Raw genomic sequence first — 24500 nt, 5'->3', positions numbered from 1 at the left:
CCCTATTATTAGCCTTTTTCTATTACAAATAAGGCTAAAATGAACATCTTGTTGTATATGGTATTTCTCACATTGAGTATATCTACAGGATAAATTTCTAGAACTGGAATTGCTGGATTAAAGTGTATGTGCATTTTGATAGATGTGCAAAATTGTTTTCTTTAGAGGTTGTACCAAATTTCATTTCTGTGATGAATGCATAAGAGGGCTTGTTTCTTTACACGCTCCCCAAAGCAGTGAGTTATCACTAGTATTAGGGGTTTGTTATTGAAGTTTCTATTTGAATTCCTCTTTCTGAGTGAGGTTCAGCATCTATTCATATATTTACTGGCCACTTATATTTCCTTTTCTGTAAACAATTATGTTTCTATGCTTTACCCATTTAAAAATTAGGTTGTTATTCTTTTTCTTATTGACTTTAAGAGTTATAAGAGATTTTCACTATAGGTTAAATAGGTTTTGTAAGGGTTAGAATCCAAACCAGGTGATTATGTATAATATTTATTTCTATGTAAAAAATACATTCTGTGTTCCAAACACCCCACCTGCCAAAAAATTAACTTTTATCCCACTTGTAAATTGGGAGATGCTTTTATTTCTGTCCCAATTTCTGCATCTTCTAACTAATTTAAATTGTTTTTACTGATATGCCTATGTACTGGGAAAGCCCTAAAAATACTAATGATTAAACTAACTCAAACAATAGAAGTATTTAGTAATTAGTAGGATACAAATTACCATACAGAATTATCATACTATCAGTAGACTTCATGTCCACAATAATGACCAGTTAAAAGTTATAATGATAGAGAAAGCCCCATTTCAATGCAAAAGTTAAGATAAAATATCTAGGAATAAATCTAACAACAAAAACACAAAATTGGTAGGAGGAAAATTAAAAAATGAAAAGACATCCTTGTTTTTAGATATGACAACTTAATATCATAAGGATTTTGGTTCACCTCAAATTAATTTGTAAATTTAATTCAGTTCCAATAAAAATTCCAACAAACTTTCTAATGGAACTAAACACGTTGCTATGAAAGTTCATATGAAAAATAAACATGCAGGAATAGCCAGGAAAATACTAAAATTGAAAAGCTATGAGGAGTCACTAGCCCTGCTGTATATGAAAACATACTGTAAAGCCTCTAGAACTGAACCCGTCTGGCACTGTGAGTAAACAGATAGGCTAGTGGATAGAACTGAAAGCCCAGCAATAGACCCAGGTATATATGGAAATTAAGCATATGATAAAGGTAGCATCTCATATCACTGGAGCAAAGATCGACCTCCCTATGAATGGTGCTAAGATAACTGGGTAGCCATTTGGAAAAAGAAAATTAGGTCCATATTTCACATCATACACAAAAACAAATGCCCATGGATCAGGGAGCTAAATGTAACAACTGGAACCATACAAGTGTTAGAAGAAAACATGGGTAAATATTGTTTTCCATTTGGTATAACAGTAGTCTATGACTCAAAATACACATGTAATAAAATATTGATAAATTTGTCTAACATTAAAAAATATCTTTTGCATATTAAAAATACCAATTTGACAACTGATGAACTGGAAGAAAATATTGTGATACATATCACAATTAAAGGAGTAACCTCTCTAAAAATAAAGGACTCAAAATTGAGTGGGAAAAGACCGAAAACTCAATCAAGAATGACACAATTTACAAAAATGATGTAAAAATAGCCCTTTATCACATGAAAAGATGTTTAATTTATTCATAATAAAAGAAATGCAAAAACACAAAGAAAAAACTACATCATTTCTCAAATCAGATTGGCAAAAATTAGAACATATAGTACTTTTTAAAGACACTTTAGAGCAGTTTTAGGTTCATAGCAAAATCGAGAGGAAGGTACAGAGATTTACCATATATTCTTGGTTCTTATAATATATGCATTGCCTCTCTCATTATCAACATCCTCCACCAGGATGGTATATCTGTTATAACTGACGAACCCATATTGACACATAATCACCTAAAGTCCAGTTTACTTTAGGGTTCATTCTCAGTGTTGTACATTCTATGGGTTTGGACAAATAAGTAATAATATATATCCACCATTATTGTATCATAAAGAATAGTTTCACTGCCCCCAAAATCCTCTATGAGTCACCTGTTTTTCCCTCCCCCGACCCTCACCCCCACTACCAGCCCCACCCACGCCCTCAACCCCAGGCAACCATTGACCTTTTTTACTATCTCCATGGTTTTGTTTGAACCATACAGTATGTAGCCTTTTCGGTTTGGCTCCTATCACTTAGTAGTAATATGCATTAAAGTTTCCACCATGTCTTTTCATGGCCTGATAGCTCATTTCTTTGCTGAATAATATTCCATCATCTGAATGTACCACAGTTTATCCTTTCACCCACTGAAAGATATCTTTGTTGCTTACAAGTTTTGGCAACTATAAATAAAGCTGCTATAAACATCTGTGTGTAGGTTTTTTGTGTGAATATAAGTTTTCTACTCTTTTGGGTAGATACCAAGGAGCATGATTGCTGGATGGCAGGTAAAAGTACGGTTAGTTTTGTAAGATACTGCCAAACTGTCTTCAATATAGTGCTTTTTAATTACTGACAATGAAAATTGGTACAACCTATACATATATGGAAAGGGGGATGGAATAGAACTGGAGATATTCATTATGAACTCATGGTTTTTTATGTATGTATAAAATATGTATATGTATAGATATTTTAATAGTATGTGTGTGTGTATATGTATATACATACATTTAGTTCCTATCTTTGTCTTGTGAGAGATCCTAGAAGCAATGACAGCCCAATGGCAGTGAGCACACCTAAAGCACAGATCTTGGTTTCTAAATACCATCCTCTACTAAAAAAAGTTAGGATTCCTTGGAGAAATGCCTCATTCTAGGGATGAGGAAGAAAAAGTACAAGATGAGCCTAGAAAATCTCATTGTACTAAAAAGTAAGTAAACACTCAAAGATCAAAGAGGACATGCTGAAAGGATGTAAGAGCCAAAACTCACTCTGGAAGATTTACAAGGACAAGGAACTTGTGTCTACCCCACTAGACTAGCCCTAAGCCATTCCCCTTATGGGGACTCCTGTAATAAGGTTATAAAAATAGATAACTATACAAATCCTGGCCCAGAATGCTGCCGGCTACTTGTGGCGCCAAATGGCACCTGGTTCACATGCCAAACAGGCATCACCCCCTGCGTGAGACCCGAGGTGATATTACAGGAAAAAGATCTTTGTGTGTTGGCCCACATTGTTCCCCAAATCTATTTTTATTCTGGTGATAGTGGTAGGGAACATCTGTTGCTCTCGGCACCATGGCGACTTAAAAGAGCCATACCCCTCCTAATTCCCCTGCTACTAGGACTGGGTATTGCTGGATCAGCAGCTGTGGGAACTACTGCACTTATAGCTAGTAATCAAAATTTTAAAATCCTCAGTCAGCAGATTAATCTTGATATGAGCAGGCTAGAAAAGTCTGTCAGTTGGTTGGAACACTCAGTAGATTCCTTAGCAGAGGTGGTCTTACAAAACTGCTGAGGGCTAGATCTATTTCCTAAGCAAGGGGGATTATGTGTGGCCCTGGGAAAAACGTGTTGCTTCTATGTAAATCATTCAGGAGTCATAAAAAACAGCCTTTCCCAAATACGTAGTAGGCTCCGCGAGAGAGAAGAGCAACGACAACAGGATAACACCTGGTATGAGAATTTATTCTCCTGGTCCCCATGGTTAACCACACTCCTGTCATCGATAGCAGGGCCATTGCTTTTACTTCTATTGGCTTTACTAGTGGGCCCATGCATCTTAAGTTGTCTGTTATCATACATACAAAAGAGAATACAGAGTGTAAAGCTGATGGTGCGATGCACCCATTATCATCATATTTGTGGAGATGAATCAAGGATTTGATTCGCCATTAAAAATCAGTGGGAGCCGGGTGCGGTGGCTCATACCTGTAATCCTAGCACTCTGGGAGGCCGAGGCAGGTGGATCGCTCGAGGTCAGGAGTTCGAGACCAGCCTGAGCAAGAGCGAGACCCCGTCTCTACTAAAAATAGAAAGAAATTAGCTGGCCAACTAAAAATATATATAGAAAAAATTAGCCGGGCATGGTGGCGCATGCCTGCAGTCCCAGCTACTCGGGAGGCTGAGGCAGTAGGATCGCTTAAGTCCAGGAGTTTGAGGTTGCTGTGAGCTATGATGATGCCATGGCACTCTAGCCCCGGCAACAGAGTGAGACTATGTCTCAAAAAACAAAAAACAAAACAATCAGTGGGGAATGTTAAGGGCTATACTTGTGCTAGAATCTTAACATGAAGAGCAATAGCATGGCCATTTTGTATGAGTCAGCCATTTTGTGTGCAAAGCCCCCACGGAGTGACCTGTTACCTACTAACTTTTTTTTTTTTTTTTTTGAGACAGAGTCTTGCTTTGTTGCCCGGGCTAGAGTGAGTGCCGTGGCGTCAGCCTAGCTCACAGCAACCTTAAACTCCTGGGCTTAAGCGATCCTCCTGCTTCAGCCTCCTGAGTAGCTGAGACTACAGGAATGTGCCACCATGCCCGCCTAATTTTTTATATATATATATATATATATATTTTAGTTGGCCAGCTAATTTCTTTCTATTTTTAGTAGAGACGGGGTCTTGCTCTTGCTCAGGCTGGTCTTGAACTCCTGACCTCAAGCAATCCACCTGCCTCGGCCTCCCAGAGTGCTAGGATTACAGGCGTGAGCCACCGAACCTGGCCATCCTGTTAACCTTTGAGTTAAAGAATTATGTTTCAAGGACAAGGGAGAATGAAGCAATCAACTTGTAACTGATTGTTTAAATTCATAAGCTGTAGGCAGTAAACTTTACAGTGCTTAGAATGTCCTTTGAATTAACTGATGCTATCAGCTTCTGTAACTGGCTTGCTTATAGATAGATAATGATCAGAACAGGTGGTCTGAGGCTGGTCCCAGGGCCCGCCCCGTGATGGGATAATGGAGATTGTTGCAATACTAAAGAATTCCAAGATAATGTGCACAATGACACGTGAACCCTTGTAACAAAAGTATAAAACCCTTTTGGTTTTTCGGCTCTGGGCCACTCTCTGTCTCTGGACTCTGCCCGAGCAGGGGTGGTCGCTGGCCAGCTAATAAAGACTCACTAATTTGATCACATTCGGACTACGTGGTCTTGTCTCACACTCCGGACCATAACAAAGTGGAGGCCAAACTGTTTTTTCTTTGGTGATGGTGGTGGTGGAGGGGGTGGGTTCTCACTTCTTTGGATAGAGTTCATTTGCATATGTACAAACAAGAATTACTTGCCATTGTTATCTTTTATCTATAACTTATAAAGATGTAAAATAATCCCTAGGGAATCAGACTCAGATAGCCTGAAAGGATGTGTTCTCTAGGCAATGCAAAAATTTTTTCCTACTCCTGTTAACAGCTATTATCTCTCTCCAGACGTAGAGTAGGCAGAAAGTCTTGGATGGCAACAGGAATACACTGGTCATAAGGCTAACTTCCCAATTCAGTAAGCATGTGGTTATAGAGATTTTTCCTTCCACCCACAGATATTTTAGGCAAATTTGATATTGTACTTCTTTGATTTACTGCGTGGTCAGGGAACCAGCTCCGGAGTGGGCTCACACCTGGATAAGTGATTGAGCTACCTAATGTCCACACACTTTAAAACAACTCCCAAGGCAACCTGGAAGAAGAACTGCACCTTCAAAAGGGCACTGGGCAGTCCCACTGTCTATTTAGCCCCCTGTTTGCTAGTGGGAAGTGGTTTCATGGCTGTACCCTATTCATAAATTAATCTGAAACACCATCCAGACCTCTCCCTCTTCATCGTCCTCCCACCGTCTCCAAGCTGGGCTCTTGAGCTAAAAATGACTTGCTTGTTAAAACATCATGGTTCAGGATCTGGAGTCAGAGCCTCAGCCATTTACAAGCTTTTTTATTCTGAAAAATGAGCACTAATTATAATGCCTAGCTGCCAGGGTTGTTGCAAGATTTGCAGGAGACGAGGGCTGTGAATTTGCTTTGTAAACTGTCAAGCGTTATTAAAGGGAACACATCTCCTCTTTTAGGATGCCAAGGGGCAAAGTTCATCGATGGGCCTTGGTCCCTTTCAAGCGTCGGCCCAGTTTCCACCGAGCTGGGCTGCGGGAGCCCACGGGTTCGTCTCGGCTGGCTCCTCCCCCGCCACAGCCCGGGCCCGGGTCGGAGGCGGCAGGGGCACGAGCGCCCGGCCTCGCCAGCCCACGGCCCGCTGGGGGTGCAGTCCCGTGCCGGGGGCGGGGCAGGCCCCGGCCGCTCAGTTCCTGCTTCTATCAGTTGTACCCGGGGCTGGTGTTGCCACAGGCACCCGGGCTGCGGGCGGCTAAGGATGGGCCCGCGCGGCACGGCGAGGCTGCTCCCAGGCCCCAGCCCGCGGCGGCCGCTCCTCCCCGCCGTCCTCCCGCTGCTGCTGCTGCTGCTGCTGCCGCCGCCGGGCTCGGGCGCCGGGGCCGGCCAGCCGCCCCACCTGGTCTTTGTGCTGGCGGACGACCTGGGCTGGAACGACGTGGGCTTTCACGGTTCCCAGATCCGCACGCCGCACCTGGACGCGCTGGCGGCCGGCGGGGTGCGCCTGGACAACTACTACACGCAGCCGCTGTGCACGCCGTCGCGGAGCCAGCTGCTCACCGGCCGCTATCAGGTACGCCGCGGCCCTCGGGTTCCGGACCGCACTGCTTCCGGCCCAGCTGCGAGACCTCGGGCGCTGGCAAACGGGCTCAGTCCCCCAAACCTGATTCAAGCCCGGCGGCTGCGCCGCGAAGTCCTCGCTCCTCGCAGGCCGGCACCAGGCGCGGCCTCTGCGCATGCCCGGCCCAGACGCCCCGCCTCCCCGGCCTCCGGCGGGGTTTTCCATGTTTCGTTTTCTAAAGCGGGGCGGCGCTGAAGTGCGAGCCCGGAGAGGCCTCGGGCCGGGCGCCCCGGGGTTAGAGCAGAAACAAAGGGGAGAGTTAAAATGAAAGAGTGCCCGCAGTGGGTGCGACTCTGGTACCCCGAGAACCCAGAGGTCATAGGTTAGGACTGTCATATTTCCAGGTTCTTGACACTCCTGGAAGGAAACCTACTTACGTTGGTTTTTCTTGGGCTGCTGACATTTTAACCTTGTATTGAATTCCTCTAAGTATCTTCATCATCTCTTTAAAAGCTTCTCTTTAGAGACTTCTCTGCAGTTAAAAGAGAAAATACACAACTAGACAGTGTGCAGAGGTGTTAGATGACTAAGACTAGTGAGAACGTTTGCATAGTGCTTTTCTGTTTTTAAAGTTAATTATTGAAACAGCCCATGACGTAGTTATTATCTTTAACCCCCTTTTACAGATGAGGAAATAAGCCTGCATAGGTTCTATGACATGTTAAGAATCACACATGTGATTAATAGAAAGTGGTAACGCTGAGTGTTGTGCTTTCCTGCATCCACTAGTCGTCCCAGGTCTGTAAAATTGGAGTAAAGGGATATTCCAGTAAAGAAGGGAAAGGAGAGAAGGCAAGGTCTGCCGCAAAGGGTTCTGCATTTGCTCTGAAGTAAGAGAACTGAACTCAAATTGCAAAAGAATGGAATGGCCATTCAGTTTTCCAACTTCCTCCCTTCCAACAGACTTGAACAGGAAAGCAAATACCACCTTCAAAAACCTGTTCCCGTAATTGGCTGCTTTTGTTCCCTAAAACCCTCCCCCACCAATCTTGGAGAAAAAAATTGAGAATTTCGAGTACTCCCTAATAAGTGAAGGAAGAGTAGAAGCTAGGTGCTCCCCAAACGGCTTAAAGACCTCTCTGTCAAAAAAGCAGGCTAGCCTCCCCAAACATTTTTTATGACTTTTTTCACTCACTTTATTTTGTTAGAGTTCAAGAGATCCAATTAGAAATTACCTTGGGTTAGCAAGCATTTCCTTTTAAAGGAGTAGATATTTCAGAGAGGGCTAAGGAGCCTCATTGCCTTCAGGTACTAAATGCTGGTACTGTTCTGAGCACTTTACAAGTATTAACTCATTTCCTTCTCACAACGACCCTATGAGATAGGTAGTACTATCATCACTTCATCACTCCTGTTTTATAACAAGGAAGCTGAGGCTGGAAGAGGTTAAGAAACTTGCCCAAGATCACAGGACTAGTAAATGGTGGATGAGGGTTTGAACCAGGCATTGTGGCTCCAGGGCTGGTGCTTACAACCACTAAGCCATATTACAAACTCAGAATTATTAAACATATCACCACAGCTGCTTCATATATACTAAGTTATTCCCTATTATTTTTGGACATTTAGGTCATTCCTAAACATCTCAATTTAAAATCAACCTGTCATATTTCTAAGTTAGGAATTGCCTATATTATGTGTAAAATAAAAATAGATTTTATTTCTTAGTTGTTTGTTGTGCATAATTTTAAACAACAAAATGAAGGATATTTTTGACTATTTCAAAATTAGGTACTTCAAAGAACTACTTAAGTGTCGTATCTGTAAACTTGGAAGTCATGCTTTAAGTTAATGTTTAGAGACTCCTTTCTTGTAATTATATAACTTTAGAGAAGAAAAGCACAATGATAAGCCTATACTGACTGATTGGACTTTGTATTCTCATGAAATCCTGAGTTTTAGTTTTTTTGGTTTACAGAAGTATGTATTGAATAAAGAAGACTGGTTAGGAATTATGGGATTAGGTGTCAGTCTTGGCTGTATCCGACTCTGACCTCACTGAATATCATCTCCACATCTGTAAAATAAAGGAGTTGGGCTGAACTTTAGGCTCTTTCTGGCTCTAAATTTCTTTGACTCTAAGGCTCTAGTGTCTATTAGGGCAAGTTTCTCACTTGGTAAATGTATATTACTATACCTATTAGCCCTATTGGTAGAAAAAGAGATTAATCTTGTCCTACACAATGCACCTTACAAATTGCATGAGCTACTTGTTTTGCTGCTAGAAACTTATTTAAACAGGAACATAAATTCTACCTTTTATATTGAGATGTTTAATCATTCAAAATCCTCACAAATGAACCTTTTAAAACCTGTATGCTCTGGTGAAAAATGGTTAGAGCCTGGGTGGGGGTCAGGAGGTCATGAGGAGATTGATCAGCGGGTGAGGTAAATAGTTACTCGTCAATCCAGGAACTAGAATTCAGGTCTCTCTATACTCAGGCTAGTCCTCTTCCCACAGCCCTGTGACTCACTCATTCATTCATTATTTTAAAAATCTTTTAAAAAATCCAAGTTTTATTTATTTTCAAAATAGAAAATACATTCACATGGTTTAAAAACTCAAAAGTTACAAAAGGACTTATATTGAAAATCTCCCCCACTACTCTCTCTCTCTCTCTCTCTCATCCTCATCAGTTTTTATGTCTGCATAGTATCTTGTTAAATGGATATATTGTAATTTATTTAACCAGTCACATAATCATGGACATGTAGGTTGTTTTCAGCCTTTTGATATGTCAAAGAATGATGAAGTCAGTACCTTGTATACATCCCATTTTGCATATATTTGAACATATTTGTAGGATAAATGCCTAGAAAAGAGATTATCTGGGTTTAAGGGTAGATATCTTTATAATTTTGATAAATATTACAAAATTGCACTTCAAGAGGTTATACCAATTTACATTTCCACCAGCAATATATGATACCAATCATTTCCTTATATTGTTTTTTTTAAGTTGTAGTTCACGTACTATAAAATTCACCATTTTAAAATATACAATACAGTGGGTTTTTTGGTATAATCATGAGGTTGTACAATCAATATTTTCATCACCTCAGAAAGAAACCACATAACCATTAGCAGTCACTCCCTAGTCCCCCAATCAATCTACCAGCCTCTGGAAAACCACTAATCTACTTTCTATCTCTGTGGATTTGCCTATTTTTGACATTTCATATAGTTGGAATATACAATAGATGTCCCTTCATCTAAGTTGTAGCCTGTATGTTTCACTTTTATGGCTCAATAGCATTCCATTGTATGTATATATCACATTTTGTTTATTCATCTTTTTTTTTTGAGACAGAGTTTCGCTCTGTCACCTGGGTAGAGTGCCATGGTGTCATTGTAGCTCACTACAACCTCAAACTCCTGGGCTCAAGCAATCCTCCTGCCTCAGCCTCCCATGTAGCTGGGACTATGGGCGCTCACCACAAAGCCTGGCTAATTTTTCTATTTTTAGTAGAGACAGGGTCTCATTCTTGCTCAGGCTGGTCTTGAATTCCTGAGCTCAAGTGATCCTCCCACCTTGGCCTCCCAGAGTGCTAGGATTACAGGCATGAGCCACTGTGCCTAGCTTCTATTCATCAATTGATGGACATTAGGTTGTTTCTACTTTTTTGCTATTATGAATAATCCTGCTGTGAATATCCATGTACAAATTTTTGTATGAACATATTTTTTTTTCAGTTCTCTCGGGTTAATACCTAGGAGTGGAATACCAGATCATATGGCAACTCTATGTTTAACTTTTTGAGGAACTGCCAGACTGTTTTCCACAGCAGCTGCACCATTTTACGTGTCCACTAGAAATGTATGTAGGTATTAGTTTCTCCACATCCTTGCAAACACTTGTCATTATCTGTCTTTTTGATTATAGCCCTCTGGTCATCCTAGTGAGTACGAAGTGGTGTCTCATGGTGGCTTTGATGTGCATTTTCCTAATGACTAAGGATGTTTGAACATCTTCTCATGTATTGTTGGCCATCTCTATATCTTCTTTGGAGAAATATCCTTTGTTTATTTTTTAATTGGGTTATTTATCTTTTTATTCTTGAGTTATAAGAGTTCTTTATGTGTTCTGGGTACTAAACCCTTATCAGATATATGATTTGCAAGTATTTTCTCCCATTCTGTGGGTTGCTTTTTACTTCCTTTGGTGCACAACAAAAGTTGTAAATTTTGATGTAGTACAATTTATCTGTTTCTTTGGTTGCTTGTGCTTTTGGTGTCCTAAGAAATCATTGTCTAATCCAAGATTATAAATATTTGCCTCTGTGTTTTCTTCTAAGAGTTTTATAGTTTCAACTCTTACATTTAGGTTTTTTTACATTTTGAGTTAATTTTTGTATATGATTTAAGGTATGTGAATGCATGTGGATATTCAGGTGTTACAGCACCATTTGTTCAAAAGATTATTCTTTTCTCATTGAATGTGCTTTGCACCCTTGCCAAAAATCAATTTACCATAGATGTATGAGTTTATTGCTGGACTCACAATTCTATTCCATTAATCTACATGCTTACCCTTGTACCAGTGCAACACTGTCTTGATTACTGTAGTTTTGTCCTAGGTTTCAGAATCAGAAAGCATGAGTCCTCCAATTTTGTTATTCTTTTTCAAGATTGTTTTGGCTATTCCAGGCCTCTTGCATTTTCATATGAATTGTATGATCAATTTGTTCATCTCTATAAGAAAGGCAAGTGGAATTTGATTAGCGATTGCATTGATCTGTGTAGATCCATTTGGAGAGTATTACTACCTTTATAGTGGAAGTCTACCAATCCATGAACATGACATGTCTTTCTGTTTATTTAGGTCTTCTTTAATTTCTTTTAATAATATTTTATAGTTTTCAGCATATAATTTTGGTACTTATTTGGTTAAATTTATAAGTATTTTGTTATTTTTTATGCTATTGCAGATGGAACTTTCTTAATTTCATTTTTAATTGTTCATTGCTATTGTATCTCATTTTGCAAACTTTCTGAACATATTAGTTCTAATAGTTTCTATGTATATGTATGTGTGTGTAATTGTTAGGGTTTTCTATATATATATACACAAGATCATGTCATCTGCCAATAGAAATAATTTTACTTCTTCCTTTCCAATCTGGATACCTTTCATTTCACCTTCTTGCCTAATTGCCCTGGCTAGAACCTCCAGTGCAATGTTGAATAGAAGTGGCACGAGTGGACATACTTCTTTTGTTCTTGATTTTAGAGGGGAAGCGTTCAGTCTTTAACCATTAAATATGATGTAGTCGTTCATTCATTCATTCAACAAATGTTTATTGAGTAACTAGTTATGCCAGTATACTCCGGGGATGTCCTAGTGCTTATAGTCTGGTGGGGGCAGGGTGAGGGGAAGGAGTGACCAAGAGGGGGAGTCAAATAAATACATATAAACAAATAAGTATGGTGAATTTAAATGGTATGACAATAAATGTGGGGAAGAAAATAAAGTAGGTAAAGTGATAATGACTTAGGAAGGAGTCTCCAAGGAGATGGTATGAGCAGAGGTGTGAATGAGGAGTCAGCCATGCAAAGATCCTGGGAAAGAGAGTTTAGCTTGGAGGGAAGAACAAGGGAAGCAAAGGCCCCCAGGATGGAATGAGCTTGTTCTGAGCATGGGGCTGGAGCTGCGTGAGTGAGGGGGCCGAGGCAGGCCACGGGCACCAGGAGAGAGGCTGGGTCTCCGTGGGCCTCATGCTGCCCACTCATGGTGAAATGTTAAAACTTCAACTGTTTTTTTGTTTCTGTTTTCATAATAATGTTACACTGAAGGCTATTATATACTAAAGAATGTTCTACTCCAACAGTGTTCTAAATGAGTATATTTTAATGAGACACAGTCAAGTGCCGTGTGGCATTTTAGGTATACATGTGATTCTGGTTAGAATTAAATTTTACATTTTCCCTTTTATTAAAAAAAGTAAGCTTATTTTTTAAATTGTAGGAAATACATTCAAAAGTTTCAGGCCGGGCACAGTGACTCACACCAGTAATCCTAGCACTCTGGGAGGCCAAGGTGGGAGGATTGCTTGATCTCAGGAGTTCGAGACCAGCCTGAGCAAGAGTGAAACCCCGTCTCTACTAAAAATAGAAAAATCTGCCAGGCATCATGGCGAGTGCCTGTAGTCCCAGCTACTCGGGAGGCTGAAGTAGGGGGATCGTTTGAGCCCAGGAGTTTGAGGTTGCTGTGAGCTAGGCTGACGCCACTACTCAGGGCAACAGCGTGAGACTCTGTCTCAAAAAAAAAAAAAGTTTCACATATATAAGATTTAAATATATGTGTGTGTGTGTGTGATCTTTTCATCCTGTCTCCCAGACTTCCTTCCCATAGGTAGCCCCCGTTTATTATTATTTTTATTTATTTATTTATTTTTTTGAGACAGAGTCTCACTCTGTTGCCCAGGCTAGAGTGCTGTGGCGTCAGCCTAGCTCACAGCAACCTTAAACACCTAGGCTGAAGTGATCCTCCTGCCTCAGCCTCCCGGGTAGCTGGGACTATAGGCACGCACCACCATGCCTGGCTAATTTTTTTTTCTATTTTTAGTTGTTTGCCTAATTTATTTCTATTTATAGTAGAGACGGGGTCTCGCTCTTGCTCAGGCTGGTCTCGAACTCCTGATCTCGAGTGATCCTCCCACCTCGGCCTCCCAGAGTGCTAGGATTACAGGCGTGAGCCACCGCACCCGGCCTGTTTATTAATTTCTTGGTAGCTCTTGGAGGCAAGTTATACATATAGGGAGATAGATTTTATATTTATTTTCCTCTTGTTCAAAAATCTCAAGATTAAAAATATTAATTTTTAAATCCTTCAGCTTTCCAAATAGAACTTATAGATTGCTTTTAGTTCAAATAGAAGACTTGAAAATACTAGTTTCCCATATTCTTACAAATTGCCTATTCAATACAAAATATTCATCATATTTCTGTGTTCCTGGTACACATTTTAATTGCAGTTGGTTGTTCTGAGGTCTGACTTGTTGGTTAGATTGCCCTGCTTGTCTTTGGCCTAGAGAAATGCGTGGTGTTGAACATCTAAATGAATGAACGTATAAGCACTTTCACACAGGAGCAGTTCGTGAAAGAGCTCACTATCTGAGTTAAACTGCTCAGGACTGGCGTGTCACTTCTAGTCCTCTTGCTTCTTTGTTAAGAAATTGAAAAGATTAAAGGATAACAAAAATGACATGCCTTAGTGGAAAACACTTTTTTTTGTGGGAAAAAAGTAAAGAAAAGTAACTCTGGTCCTCAACTGGGAACGTTCTTACCTTGGGACCAAGGGGGCCAGTCCACCAGAACTCTATAAACCTTGGCGGAGAATAGAAGCAATGAAAGATGACTCCAAGGTTTCATTCTTAAGGGACCCAAACCCCATCTTTCTTAATCACATTGATAAATGAACATGACACTTTCACGGCTTTTCACTCACCCCTGAAGCAGAACCTTGGACAGGAAATATAGGAAGGAGGCCGTACAGGAACATCATGGATAATTTTTGACTTTTGCTTCAAGAGCGTGAGCAGGCAAGAGCCACGGCTGCAGGCGGAAGACAGCCTGGTGAGGAAGGCGCTGTGCCCGAGGATGCCCTCCCCTCCTTGCTTTGGTCCTCGTGGCTCTCGCTGTCCTGCCTGCTCCCCCCCTGCCTGTCCCTCGGTGGACTCCTGTCCATGGTCACCGCTCCTTGGGCTCTAAGATTAGAAGTGGGGCAAAGAGGAGTGAAGAGCTGGAAGAAATGAGTGGAGGGTTTGGGGAGCGATGCATGTTGCAAGCTGGGATACTCCTAGGATGCCCTGGCAAAGGCATCCAAGGAGGGAGAGGTCTAGGGGCCATAGGTGCCTCTGAAGGGAAATTACCTGTTAGCCTTCCTTCCTGTGCTCCTTTTGGGGAGAAACAAAGGATGCATTAGCCCCACAGTGACAAGCAAGAAAGCCCCACTATAGCACATCAGGGCTCCAACAGGGTGACTTGCTCTGACGGTTGAGTCCTTCCAAAGCCTAGCCAGAGCCGAGCGGCATTTTCCCAGGAGGGAGCAGTGCGCCTGGAGTCCTTATTCTGCAAGTATTAAAGATATTGTAATGAAACAATTCCAGGTTTAATCTTTTACCACCCAAGAAATTGAAAATGAAGACATATAAAAATAAGTCTGGGGCTGAGTAGAATATGACTTAGGGCATTTTTTGTTGCTTGATTTATGAGGTTTGTTATTTCAAGAATCAGTTTGAGTAGAAGCTGTTGCTCTCTGGTCCTTATCTTTTGTTTTTGGTTCCTTAATCATATCCCCTAACTAAAAATTCTTTTTCCTCAGCTTTCTTCATATTTTCCTTCCTTTTTGGGACTTTCTGTTGGATTTATAATGTAATCAGAGGAAGACACTGAAATCATTTCTGCCTTGTTTATTCTTTTTACAAACAGTATCCCTTTGTGGGTTTAGTTAGAGATTTGCACTCTTTACTAATCAACACCAAAATAAATAGACCCTTAAAACTGTCAGTGACATGGGCCAGTTCTGCAGCCTGAGTCCTGAAGGACCAGGCCAGATGGCAAAGCCAGGCCCCTAACGCACATAATTTGCGTTCTGTAGCACTTGGCTTCAGCGCATGGGCAGCTGACTGCTTTTTAGAAGACTTCAGGGGGGAGGGAGCAGATTTTCCACTATCCATTTGTTCTGTGCGGCATCTCCAGGAATAAACCCTAAGGTGGCACGAGTGGTACTCTGTGGTTAAAACCTGTCACGTACTGGCCAAGGCACAGGCTGGAAATTCTGAACTCCTGCTTGGCCACCGGCATGTCCCGTGATTGTATTCCGGTCCTGAAGCTTCCTTCCAGGTCCTCCGATGTGTAAGATGGAGGGGAAGAGCTGCCCATTTTTCTGAATTTTCAAGTACTGTAGCAGGAGGTGTTGCACACATGTATGAGTGCAATGAGAATATGAGTTCATCTCACATAGGTCAGACTGACGGAACAGAACCTCCCTTCTGTTCAATTAGATATTTCTCAATACTGTTGAGGTTAAATTGCATTCATTGCTTCCTGTGTAGCAGTTGTGCACTTAGACTCTGGGAGATTTTATTTTGAGTAGAGCTGAAATATTATACTCTGAGCTCCCCAATAGATAATCGATAGACTGCCTGGACCTCTGAGTGGGGGATTATAAGAGGTTCTGATGTGGGTGCTACCATCTTCTTCTCCCCCGGCAAGAGGTTGGTTTTTCTCAGTAAGCTTGTGAGACTATACTGCTAGTATTTCCTGGGTCTGCAGAGGACAGAATAACTCACTGGACCAAAGAAATTGTTATCTGCAATTAACATGTAAACAAAAATCTCTCACCAGTTATTTAATGGAATGAGCCTAGAAACAAGCCAGGACCTCCACTGGGTGTGCAGATCCTTGATGGCCAAGTAAAATCTTAGCAGAAGCTGGTTTTTCAGAGAGGATTTGGTTTAATGAAGAAGAGATAGCCACACATGGCAGATAGGGAGGTAACTCCTTTGGACTTTCATATATTATTAATACACACGGGGCCTTCTCCATTCACATATGCTCTCTGCACATGGAAGATGGGTGTTAGAGTGGAATATGTTTTAGATCCTGTTGTGTTTGCAAGGGTACCCCTATTACTTCTTTTGACTCCTATTTGTGCCCTGTTACTGTCTGGCCCCACGAAGCACGGTGTGGCTCTATAGTTCTGTGCTAAACCAAAGGGCTGGGCTGGAACCAGCTTGACATTTGCCTGTTTACTGCTTCTTTACACATTACAGCTTCCTTACTTCAAATAGTGTTTGAACAGACCAAAAACATGTTTTTGGCTGTCATCCAGAGTTTGGCTTCCGCTTCCCAATAATGCCATAAAAATGCTCTGTCAAATAAATTCTCAGGAACTGAAAAGAACAAATTCCCGGCTCCATATGAGGGTGGATAATGGGAGCAGGCTTCAGCTGACCACCTGGCCTGGTGCCTGTGGCTTCGGAAAACCAACGCGCAGCGCGTCCCTTGGCAGTGCCTCTCGGCGATCAGAGTTAGTTCTCTGCATGTGATGGATGAGCTTCCCATTTAAGGAAATTTGCACATAGCATTTATCTCCCGTGGGGCTTTTGGATTCCATAAAATATTATCTTTACTTGTCTTGCTTGGTTACCAGTTAGTGTACTGGACATTATAAGTTTTTGAGCTCTAGGATCAGTTTGCTATTGAGAAAACTTCTAGTGTTAACCATGGAAAGAATCTTTCTTTGATTTGTGTGTGTGTGTGTGTGTGTGTTGTGTGTTGAGAGCAATTTTTCCCTTTCCCAGCCTTATCATTGAGGATTCCAACTGGAAAGAGATGGCATATTCAAATTAAGAGAATTTGCGGGGGGGTGGGGGGCGGGGGGGGGGAGCTGGTGGTGGTGGTATTTACAAAGGGACTATTTAAAAAGGTGTGAACGTGTAGGGGAAACGCTAAGGACAGTGTAGTAACTCAGTGGATCTGTTACTACCCTAGACCATTAGGGAGGAAAGGACAGGGCAGTTACCAGAAGCTAGAAGGAGAGAGGCCGGTAGAGAAGGTGCCTCCAGAATGACTTTTAGGAGAGACGTACTTGGCCAGGCTGAAGCAACCTGGCAGCCCCAGGCCACTCACTGTCTTCCTTCCCTCTCATCTCCTGCCAGGGCCCCCACTGGCTGAGTCCAGAAAGAAACCAGAAGGACAAGAGTCCTTTGATTCGGTCCTCAGAGGTCAGCCTCCCCGGATGGAGGGCAGGACAGAGAAGGCAGAGAGGAAGTGGAAGGCATCCGGCACACATCCCGGTGTAGGTGTCCAGTTATTTCTAGGAGAGGCATAACAGTCTCAATAGAAAACTTAAACTCACTTTATTTTTAAACACCTTTATTGAGGTATGACTGACATACAATAAACGGCACATAAGTAAACAACTTGATAAGCTTTGATTGGTATATATGAAACCATCACCACATCGAGACAGTGAACTTACCCATCACCCTCCAAATACACCCACTTTAACTTAACATTTAAGATATTCCATATGGTTCTTTTGGGAGGGCGTGGAAAGATACCATGAAATCAAGCAATAGTAGGTGCAGTTCTTACTACAGTTATTGAAGTTAGTGAGTTACGGAAGTTGCCTGCCCAAGGTTACAAAGCTCTGAAGTGACAGAGCTGGGATGGGATTGAAGTCCCTGAACTTTATGCTGTGCTGCTTTGAATTACAAGGCAAATCACTGGGAAACACATTTTTTACCATTTATTAGTAACAAATTGCTTGCTGCCCACCTTACAGCTGATGGAGGTACCAGTCACGGCCTGGGTTGAGAACTGGCACTCTCATCTTCCGTGTCCCCAGAGCCCAAATTTATTCCGGGGAAACCAGGAGCTCCAGGGCTGGCGAAGTCTGGCCTCTGGTGCACTTCCTACGAAGAAGAGCACCTCCCGGCCAAGCCAGGACAAGGCGGGAGGTGTCAAGTTTTAGGGAAGGGTGGGGCTGAGCGGGCAAGGAGAGAAGCCCCTGGGGACACCCTGTCATGTTGCAGTAGGGGGTGTAGCGACCCCCATCAGCACTAGAGCTGTGGCAAGGGCCACACTGGCATCTGTACTGGCCTTTTGAACTTGTCAGGCAAGTTCAGGCCTCGGGGCCTTTGTTGGTTTCATTTCTTAGGCCTGGAACACTCTTACTCCAGATTTTTGCAAGGCTCACTCCCTTGTTTATTCTGATGACTGCTCAAATCTCTCCTCCTCAGAGAAGCATTCTTTTGTCACTCTAAGTGTCACTTCTGTCACTCTGTCCCTCTCCTACTTTATTTTTCCTCATAGCAGTGATCACTATTGGGACAGTAGAGCATCCGTTCTCAAACTTTTTGGTCTTAGGACCTCTGCACTAGCTTAAAAATTATTGAGGACTCCAAAGAGCATACATTGATGTAGGTTATACCATTCAGAATTTTACCATGTCAGAAATTAAATCAGAAATTATAAATTTTTTTATTCAATGAAAAACAGCAATAATAATAAACCCATTATAATTAACATAAATAACTCATGAAAAATAGCTGCATTTTCCAAAACAAAATAGTTAAGTAAGAAGAGTGGCATTGGTTTACTTTTCTTGTGCATCTTTTCTGTTACTAGAAGATAGCTAGCTTGTTGCATCTGCTTCTGCATTCAATCTGTTAAGATATATTATTTTGGTAAACGTTGATGAAGAAAATCTGGCCTCACACAGATAGGTAGTTGGAAAAGAGAGGGATGTTTTTATAGCCTTTTAATATAATTGTGGCTTTTCTATTTAATATTACACCAAAAAACAAGTGGTCGTTTCTTAAAGGTTAGCTGTTGTATGGACCTTGTACTCCGGCATACTCATGTAAGCCACTCCCAGGTAGTCAGAGGGTTGCTTTTTAAAGGAAAAGTTGATCACTGTCTTTTGAGATTATGGTTTACATAAAGTGGGATCAGAAATGCAAATCGTCAGTTTCGTTACACTGTTAAATACCTCTTTAAAAAATCACCAAGTCTTGGAAGATTACAGAAGCTCCTTCCAATCAAACACCACCTTCTTGTGTGCACAGGAATCAAAACATTTTGTCTTTGATAGATCCACGCCTCAGGTTATTGCTACTTTTTTTGAAGTTGGAAGTGAAAACTTAAGTTCATGGTTTCTAACATAGTGCTTTAATGATTATTTATGGAAAATATCTAATGTTTGTTGGAATGCTTTTATTCATCTTTTCAAATCCCATTTATGTCCATTACCTTGTTCAATTAAGAGGATTCTGCCTCAGAGAAACATCCTTAAGCCAGTGTAGGAATAGAGTTAAAGCATCCAAGTCAACAGATGTGTCCAGTAAATTAGGCAACCACTTTATCTGCTTGTTCACAATGTTTCAGTGTCGTTAATCTATGATTTTATATTTATCTCTTTAAGATCCGTACGGGTTTACAGCACGAAATAATCTGGCCCTGTCAGCCCAGCTGTGTTCCTCTGGATGAAAAACTCCTTCCTCAGCTACTAAAAGAAGCAGGCTATACTACCCATATGGTTGGAAAATGGCACCTGGGAATGTACCGGAAAGAATGCCTTCCAACCCGCCGAGGATTTGATACCTACTTTGGTAATGGAAATGCACATGTTTCTTTAACAACTCAGACTAACTGGCCATCTCGTAAAACACACCCAAATGCAATCAAATGAAGTAACTGGAAACTTGAACACAGAGTGAATCAGCCGGCACCACAGTGGGCCACTTTCTAATGTTACCTCCATAAATGTGGCTCTGTGTTCAGCTCAGGGCGGGCATGAGCCCACAGCAAGGCAATTGCCTTCGCCGGAGCACTAAGTGCCACCTTAGAGCCTTGGAAGAGTTTACTACCTCCGCATCAGAGACCATCGTACTCTCAGAGAACCTTAGTACCAAAAGGAGATATGGACTGATTTTTTTTTTTAATTCCAGGCAAAACCTAATATTAAAATATTTCCTTCACAAAGGTTTGGCACATTTTTTTCTCCCCATGGACTGCATTCAAAGCTTCCACCACCCCCCCGCCACTCCAGGAGGGGGAGGAAGACTCTTTTCCATTGGTATCCCTCTCCCATCTGTGAGATCTGTTTTTGAAATCCCTAGGTTGAGGAAGATAGATTTAAAGAAATAAAATGGGCCAGCCTGGGCAACACATTGAGACCTCACCTCTACAAAAAAATAAAAAAAATTAGCTGGGCGTGGTGGGATGCATCCTATAGTCCCAGCTACTTGGGAGGCCGAGGCAGGAAGATTGCTTGAGCCCAGGAGTTCAGGGTTATAGTGAGCTATGATCGTGCCATTGCACTCCAGCGTAGGCAACAGAGCAAGACCTTGTCTCAAAAACTAAAATAAAATGGGGAGGGCATATAACAAATAGTAATAGGAAGGATAATAAGATATAATGGGAAGTATTTATAAACTTGATAGCCCTCTAAAATGAATGTGAAGCCTAGAGTTTGTTTTAAAATGTGCCCTCTTTAAACCTATTATAAACCATGCCTTAATTAATAACCTATTTATCTTGCCAGTAGCTATATATCTTTCTGTCAAATTCTTTTTATATTGAGCTATCTTTCTGTGTAGCTACCTACCTATTTCCCATCTGTTTCTGCATTTATTTACAACCTGCTGTAGCCTGAAAGGAACACATATTGAACATAAAAAGTTTAAATAGAATAAAAAATCAGGGTGAATAGAAAAAGACGGAATAGTTAATGGCACCAAATTATGAAAAAGCTACATGTCTATAAGCAGCTTTCACATTTAACTCTGAGATTTGAGATTTTTTTTTTATGTCCAAAGCAAAAAAAAAAGGAAAAGGCTATAAGAATTACATTATTTACAAGATAAATGGAAACCAGCTGTTCAGGAAGAGTAAAGCATTTTTTTGGCTCTTAGGCCTGAGAAAAATTTCTCCTTTGGGAGAAGGTAAGGTGGACAACATCCTTAAAAATATCTTTTCAATAACAAAGTGATGGTTTTCTTGTAGGTGTTTCTTGAGGTATTTACTTCCTTTCAAGCTAGGGCCAAAGCACCAAAGTGCGATTCAGTAAAAGTAATTATGTGGGGGCCAAAACTATGTAGTTGAAGCACATGACTCTGAAATGCCTCCTTGGACTTAGGGTTAAAGTCAAGATGCAGGGACATCAGACAGGAGAGAACGTGTGCCCCCCTCCCATCCAGGTCCTCTAGCAGACATCACTAATCAATCGTAGAGCTTTTTTTTGTTTTTTTCTTGATGAACCTGGATATATTCTCAGTTTCCTCAGATAGCTGTTAAAAACCAGACTTGGGTATAAGATCACAAAGAAATTCTAGAGGAACAAACAGCCTGTACATCCTTTGAAACTTTTAGTCAGGCCTTTGCTTAAAAGATGGGTCAATATTTACTCTGGGAAGGGGGTGGACTGTAGATATTTTGGACTTTTTATTAAAGTTATGTACTTAAAAATTTAGTTGTACAGAAGGTATAAATGATATCCTTTTATCAGAATTAAGGAGCCTAATCTGGACTTAGATGAACAAACACCCCACATTTACATAAAGGGAGGGAGACTTGCAGCCAAGAAGGGTATCGTGACCACGCATTGTCACTGCTGTGACTCGGAGTTTCTGTTAAAAAGCAGTCAGATGATTGTGGGATGGTTGCACAACCCTTTGAATACACTGAAACCAATGAATTGTACACTTTCAATGGATGCCTTGTATATGAATTAGATCTCAATATAATTATTAATGAAGCATTCAGAGATTTAGTTGTTCAAGAAATATTTTCTAATTTTTTCTCCAAAAAGTGTAGGCTGCCATCATCTTTAGGCTTAGTATCAAAGTTCAAATTTGTGAATCACCATTATGACGAAAAGCTCTATGTGACTGTCACGTGGTTGCTTGGTGTCAGTTTGGCCAAGTCTGTGAATAATAGTTTTATTTCTGGAATTCTCCTATTTGTAATATCTTTTTAATATTTTATAGTTTGTAAATTTTCTAATCAAGTATACCCTATGCATACAATCTCTCAACTAACAGAAAACAGTTTACAGATAAAGACCCTGAAGTGGTTTCCTCAAGCTCTAATACTCAATAGTTATTAAAAATAGAACTCCAGTGTCTTGACTACTCTTATCACCCATATAAAGGCAGAAATTATTTCTAAGGATCCATTTCTTTCTCTTTTACACACTAATTAACAAAAACTTTGGATTTCCCTTTCTGTTATAAATGCGGGAGAAAAAATTACCACATATAAAAAAAATTACCACATAAAAAGTTATCTTATGACCAAGGTATTAATTGTATTCAGGACCTTGAATTTATTGTGTTATAGAAAAGGAGGGTTTAATTAAAAATGAATTGATTTATTATATAGGCTATGTAAGCTCTTAATTGTCATTATAGGGAAAGTTCAGGACGGGAAAAGGGCTAGGCCAATTTTATCATCTTCATGTTAAGGTTAATAAGCAGTGTATGTCAGGAGATAGCTGAGAGTGCAGCAAAGCTTATTTCTTTTTAATAGCTTTATCGAGGTATTCACACACTGTACAATTCACCCAATTAAAATATACAATTCAATGATTTTTAATAAATTATAGAGTTGTGCCACTATCATCATGATCCAATTGTAGAATGTTTTCATCACCCCAAAAAAGAAACCCATCCCCATTTGTCACTCCTCATTTTCCCCCAACCCTTCCAGCCCTAAGCAGCCAATAATCTATTTTCTGTCTCTGTGGATTTGCCTATTCTGGACATTTCATATCAGTGAAATCATATGCAGCATAGCTTATTTTAATACTTCAGGAAAATAGGGAATATTTGCAGAAAAAATCATTAGTTGAGAAAACCCATTTTCTTCCATGTTGAAGTCTACGTTGTGGGATAGGCAGTTGATGCCATTTAAATTTGGGGCAAAATTGAGATCATTATAGTCAGAAAAATCTTGTTTCAGTGCTGCACTTTAGTTTGGTCTTTTGTCTCCATTGTGTCTAGAGATCCTCTATTTGGAAAGGTTTGTATCTTTCACCAGTGGGTGTCAGCATCTGACTAAAGATGACTCCAAGAGCTGCTTCTATAAACAACCTTGGAGCCAGTCTCCCAAAGGCAATAACAACAAACATTATTAGAATTCTGTACTCATTGATGCAATCACCTTAGAGTAAAAACTTGTAACAAATCACATTAACCATATATTATTTTTATCATTATGTAGCTTTAAAAGATCAAAATGTTATCACCTTTGCTGAATTTGAACTCTGATTTTTTAAAACATATTTACTTGGAATTACTCATTTTGAGAGTTACATGATAGATAGAGCCTGTGTTCTAAAGACTTGAGTGAGGAATGGATTCTAATTTTTATATAAAAATGTTTAATACCTTCTGCTACCAGATATAGAGTTGTTAAGAAATGATACTCTGATTAGCCTTGTCATTTGGTTAGCCTTGTCACAGGTAATCAATTGCATTAGGCAATTAAATACTGAAACATTAGTTTAACAAGTTTTATGTTATGCTGACTATTTTCGTCTTCCATTCTTGTTGTAGGATATCTCCTAGGTAGTGAAGATTACTATTCCCATGAGCGCTGCACATTAATCAATGCTCTGAATGTCACACGATGTGCTCTTGATTTTCGAGATGGTGAAGAAGTTGCCACAGGCTATAAGAATATGTATTCTACAAACGTATTTACCGAAAGGGTTATAGCTCTCATAACTAACCATCCACCAGAGAAGGTAAGTCTTGCTTCTTTACTGATATCAAAATCTCATTAAGCCGACATCACTTCAGGTGAATGTTTAGGGAAAAAAAGCTAATACATTCTAGGGAAGTCGTTTTCAAATTTTAGAGCACATCAGAATCAGCCTGGGAAGCATATTGAAAGTGAAGATTCCTGGAGCCCACCTCCAAGCGTGTGATTTATTAGGTCTGGGAGAAATCCATATGTCAGCATTTTAAAGAAACTCTTAAAAGGTGATTCTGATGAGAGTGGTCCCCTGATCACACTTTGAGGATTAATGTGTCTATAGTGTTCCAGTAGAAATATAGTTTTTTAATTTTGGTGCAGTGCTATGAGTGATTAGTAAAATGGCTCTTTTTTTTGATGGATGTATAAAGTGAGGCTTTAGCATGGCAAACTTTCTGTTAAGGGATCCTCAAATTTTGGGTTCAGGGTAAGTCCTCTAATTTTGTATTCCACCCTCCAACCCCAAG

The 24500-nt window shown here is 40.6% G+C and overlaps 1 protein-coding gene across 1 annotated transcript in view; it reads left to right on the top strand.

The window, feature by feature from the left end:
- The first annotated feature begins 5971 nt into the window (after positions 1 to 5971).
- Positions 5972 to 24500, top strand: part of ARSB (arylsulfatase B) — a 161241-nt gene continuing 142712 nt past the window's right edge. Inside the window, exons 1-3 of the mRNA XM_069491999.1 lie at positions 5972 to 6713; positions 19697 to 19883; positions 23832 to 24022. Coding sequence (XP_069348100.1) covers positions 6402 to 6713; positions 19697 to 19883; positions 23832 to 24022 — 690 coding nt within the window. The 5' untranslated portion in view covers positions 5972 to 6401. The remainder of the gene's footprint in view (positions 6714 to 19696; positions 19884 to 23831; positions 24023 to 24500) is intronic.

Source organism: Eulemur rufifrons, chromosome 17 (assembly GCF_041146395.1).
Source record: "Eulemur rufifrons isolate Redbay chromosome 17, OSU_ERuf_1, whole genome shotgun sequence".
In the NCBI taxonomy this organism is placed as follows: Eukaryota; Metazoa; Chordata; class Mammalia; order Primates; family Lemuridae; genus Eulemur; species Eulemur rufifrons.
Note: the sequence above shows the minus strand (reverse complement) of the source record. Positions and strands in the feature narration are given on the sequence as shown.